This window comes from Gavialis gangeticus, unplaced genomic scaffold (genome assembly GCF_001723915.1).
Source record: "Gavialis gangeticus isolate Ggan-Ray unplaced genomic scaffold, GavGan_comp1, whole genome shotgun sequence".
In the NCBI taxonomy this organism is placed as follows: domain Eukaryota; kingdom Metazoa; phylum Chordata; order Crocodylia; family Gavialidae; genus Gavialis; species Gavialis gangeticus.
The window spans coordinates 62,410,755-62,415,197 of record NW_017729022.1 but is presented as its reverse complement, the minus strand read 5'-3'; the positions used below and the strand labels follow the sequence as shown (position 1 = coordinate 62,415,197).

The 4,443-nt window shown below is 44.8% G+C and overlaps 1 protein-coding gene across 2 annotated transcripts in view; it reads right to left on the bottom strand.

Moving 5' to 3' along the window:
- Window positions 1-3,330: 3,330 nt before the first annotated feature.
- CBX7 (chromobox 7) overlaps window positions 3,331-4,443 on the bottom strand; it is a 23,318-nt gene continuing 22,205 nt past the window's right edge. The window contains exon 6 of one of the 2 annotated variants that reach the window (XM_019515173.1): window positions 3,331-4,032. In XM_019515173.1, the coding sequence (XP_019370718.1) occupies window positions 3,875-4,032 (158 nt within the window). In that variant the 3' untranslated portion in view covers window positions 3,331-3,874. The remainder of the gene's footprint in view (window positions 4,033-4,443) is intronic. The other variant, XM_019515174.1, reaches the window with a different exon arrangement.

Genomic DNA, 4,443 nt, shown 5'->3' with positions numbered 1-4,443 from the left:
GGGTGCGGGAGGTATGGGGTTTGGGAGTGAGGGGGGGGCGAACCCACAAAAATATCTGAAGAAAAGTGTTGAGACAATTCTTTGGTCTCAGAAATCTCAGCAGGTAAGCAGTGAAGTGTCAAAGAGAGAAAAGCAGAACGAAGTTCCAGTGAAAGAACAAGTCTGGTCTTTTCCCTACACAAGATTTCTGCTGCTTCTCGGATTTTGGCCAAGCCTAGACATATCCAAGAGTTTTCTTTCAGTATTTAAAAGACTAAGTTGGGTGGAAGGATATAGGCAATCACAGCTGTATTTTTTAAAAAGTCAGTCAAAACTAACCTCCTCTAAAGGTTCAGAATGACAGATTGAAGCCAAAAGTTTTTCAAACTTGGGTGTCTGAAATTAAGCTTCTAAGGCCAGTCACTTCAATCAGTGGCCCTGATTTTCAGATACCTTGGGTACATCTACATGTGCACTTTAATGCACAGTAGCCTAGTCTACCGCACATTAAAGCAGCACATAAAAAATGTGCTTATAAGCTAATGAGCAGTAGAATAGGCTATACTGTGCATTAAGCATCACCTGAAAAGCACGTGCTTGCGCTAGCGTACATTAGCACAGCCTAATGTGCATTTATTTAGTACCTTGTGTTGGAGGTATTAAATTTAATGCACATTATGAAAAGCACGTTAATGCATGTGTAGATGCCCCCGTTGAGGACCAGTGACTTCCAGCAATAAACAATGAAAGATACAGGTGCTCCAGCACATTTTCAGGGACACACGCGCACACGCACACACACAGAGAACAGGAAACAAGTACAACTCAAAGGCCCCAAATTTGACATACTTAATCTTAGGTCTGTATTTATTTTAAGCCACCTTCTCCCCTCATTCTTCACTACACCACCTCTCATACCTTCTCTCTGGCCTCCTCCTCTCCACTTCTTCCCCATTAAGACTGTCCTAATTCCAGGTGTCCCATATTCTTTGTCTGATGTGCATTTACACTTAAGCGCCCAAGATACAGAGCCTGCCATACTGCTCTGAAAGTGCTATGGCCTGGTGGAAATCAGTTTGATCCTGACAGCTTCTGAACGGATGGTGAATCTCTGTACACTTTGAGCGGCCACATCCAATTAGAGGTAAAACCTGCTTTCAATGAAAGATTTGGGGACATTCCAAACCTTTGTAAAAAGCAGATGTTTGGAGCTGAAGAGCTAAATTCTGCAGGCCAGAAGCCAAGCCCTCCAGTGGAGTAGCTGCAGAGGCAGTACTTACTACTTAGGACCTCCACAAGAGTGGAGGTCCAGAGCTCAGCATGGAGGGAAGCTGCAGCTAGCACAAACCCAACAAAGTAATACCCCACAGAGACGGTAAAAGAGGTGAAACCATAGAAGAAAACAAGATTGCACTTCAGCCTGTACTGTTCCACAGTCCACACTTCAGGATTTATCATCTTACCCTTCTTATTTTCCATAGGAAGAAATCTATTTAAATATCTTGAATTATAAATATAAACGGTAATAGAGAAAAATAAAGAAGAAAGGAAGAGCGTGTGCAAGAACAGATGCTAAACTATCAACTCAAAGGAAAGCAATTCTTCAAAGCCCCAAAGAAGTGTCACAGGTAGTCCACTATAAATCAAGGCCTTTTTAAGTGCAATATCAGGCAGGGTCTGTAGAACTGCAGACAGATTTCCTTGGCAAAGATTTTTTAAACTCTCAAAGAGGAGTGCTCCAGGGGGTCACACATATTGTAAGGAGAATGAGTGGAGAAAAAATAATTAATAGGACCCTTGAACCAAGAATTTCTCTCACTTTAGAGGAGGAATAAAAGTGAAAGAATTTTAGAGGTCTACTAGCCTCTTCCCAGTCCTTCTACTGTCTACTTTGTGCCCTTCAGTCTGATCAGAGAGCAAAACTAGGTGATCAGTGCTCACTTCTAATTCAGGTCTGACTGGTTCTTGCATGCCAGGCCTGTGCGATTATCTCTGGATTTCCAGTACTCCCAGGCAGCATTTCACTCATCCTGTGAACCCTTCTTTCCACAAAGAGATGGCAGAGTTAACTGAACAGTTGGGGGGCAGTAGCTGCATTACTACTAGGTTTGGCAAATATTCTAGTATGCAGAGAAGGTCACAAACATTCTGCCCTTTTCACAGCACTAAGTGGCAGAGATCCTGATCAGAGGAGGTTGGGGCAGGGATGGTCTCTGTATGGAAGAAGATGAAGAGTCACAATTTTAGCATATATTAAATTAAATGAGTTAACCACGTTGCCTTTAATAAAAGGCAATCCAGAGTGAGCATATGTTACCAACCTACATTTGGTAAGAGGTGACGAAGGTAGTTTCTCTCCCCCATCACTCGCACGATTGGGGGGCAGCAAGGCTGAACCTGTTCAGCCTCCACAAGAGAAGGCTGAGGGGGGATCTGATGGCCATTTACGGACTGGTCGGGGGGACCAGCAGGCACTGGGGGAGTCCCTGTTCCCCCGAGTGTTCCCGGGAGTGACAGGAAATAATGGTCACAGGCTGGCAGAGGGTAGATTCAGACTGGACATCAGGAGGCGCTACTTTGCTGTTGGGTTGGCTAGGATCTGGAGCGAACTTCCAAGCAAGGTGGTGCAGGCTCCTACCCTGGGGGTCTTTAAGAGGAGGCCAGATGGACACCTTGCTGGGGTCGTTTGACCCCAGTACTCATTCCTGCCACAGCAGGGGGTCGGACTTAATGATCTGCTCAGGTCCCTTTCGACCCTGCTAACTATGAAACTGTGTGTTTCAGGATCATGCAGAGAAAGGAATATTCCCTTCACTTTTCATGAAGTTGCACAGTAAGGATCAGTCACCTGCATGATTTGCAACAAGGTTCCTTTAGCTTCCCAGGCAAGCACATTGTTTGCAGTACCTCAAATGCACCACAGGGCTAAGCCACAGGGGAAACAGCTTTAGGAAGGAGACTTGTAAAAGACATGAATTACTTCAACTGGCAGGGTCCAATACCACTCCTGGCTGCAAGAAGGGAAGGAGTTAGAAGGTAGGGACAATAATGCACAAGGAAAGCCTCTTTGTACAAGGAATAGCAACCGGAGAACAGAAGGGTTCAGGCCTCCTGCCTGCCTCTCTGCACCTCCATCCCCTTTCTGACACTAAATTAGGCAGGGTAGAGAGAAGGCAGAGTAGAGATGCACCTTATAGACTAATTAGGCACATCTACATGTTCACTAATGCACCTTAGATACTTCTTAATGAAGTACTAACTAAATGCACAGTACCTAAAGTTACTGCACAGTAGCACTGGCGCACAGTTATTTAGTGACACTTACTGCGCATTAGCCTAATAACACTGCACAGTAAGCTATTAGAATGTTTTTTTGCCATGACGCGCTTCTGTGCAGTGTTATTAGGCTAATGCACAGTAAGCATCTCATGTAGACGCACCCACTGAAAGCTTATGCATGTCTGATTCAGTTAGCCTGTAAGGTGCAGGCTCTACCCTGCCTTCTGCCTGACATCACACTAACACAGCTAACAACCTCTCTAATTTAGATGGGGTGAAGGGAAGAGAGAGACAGAGATTTTTTGCAAGCGGCCTTAAAAGGGAAGTCTTTGCCAGGGAAAGGCGTGGCAGCTTCTCAGACATACAAAGCAGCAGACTAGTGAATATATACTAAAACAAACTAGCAACACAGGCACCCCTTACATAGCTCTCTGTTTTTGCATATCTGAATGGGAAAAAGAAAAGAAAAATCAATGAGCCTTCAACAGTCAAATAAAATCAAAATTCTCTGTAAACATTTGAAGAGAAAACATTTTGGATATTTCTTTTTCTTTTTAAGAGTAAGATAATCTCCCCCCCCAAAGAGAATTTGATTAGGGACATTAAAAATGGAAATTCAGAACTGCACACTCCGGTCTCGGAAGAAGCCCTCAGCTACTTGTGCTTCTCTGAAGGTCACGGTAATGGAGTTGGCCGTGATATCCGTCACCGTCACTTCGCTGGGGGGCACAGTGGGGATCCAGGGGAGGCTGCCATCAACTGCATCCATGTCTGCTGCAGACAGAGAGGCAGATAAGAGTAGGTTAGAGAAAGAAAGATGGCGGGATGGAAACGAAGCATCCTGGCTGGCTATGGAGCAGGGGACATCAGTGTGTGCCAAACCTGCACATGCACCAACACGCAAGTGCGTATCTAAGCTGCTGTATAGAAACCAAGGGGAGAGAGAGAAGACAGAGCAGCAAGGATCACATACACAGTTATCACTGCACAGGTGATGATAGGACCCAGCAGCGTTGCCAGACTTATGGGTCCATCAGTAGTTTTATTATATGCTTCCCATCCTTTTCCCAAACATTGCAGCAGAAGTAAAAATATTCATTCTTTGGGTATATCTGATAACTAGACCTTATCCTACTCAGTCCCCTTGTTAGCAAGTGTGTCACCCAAGCATAAAATCAACTCCCC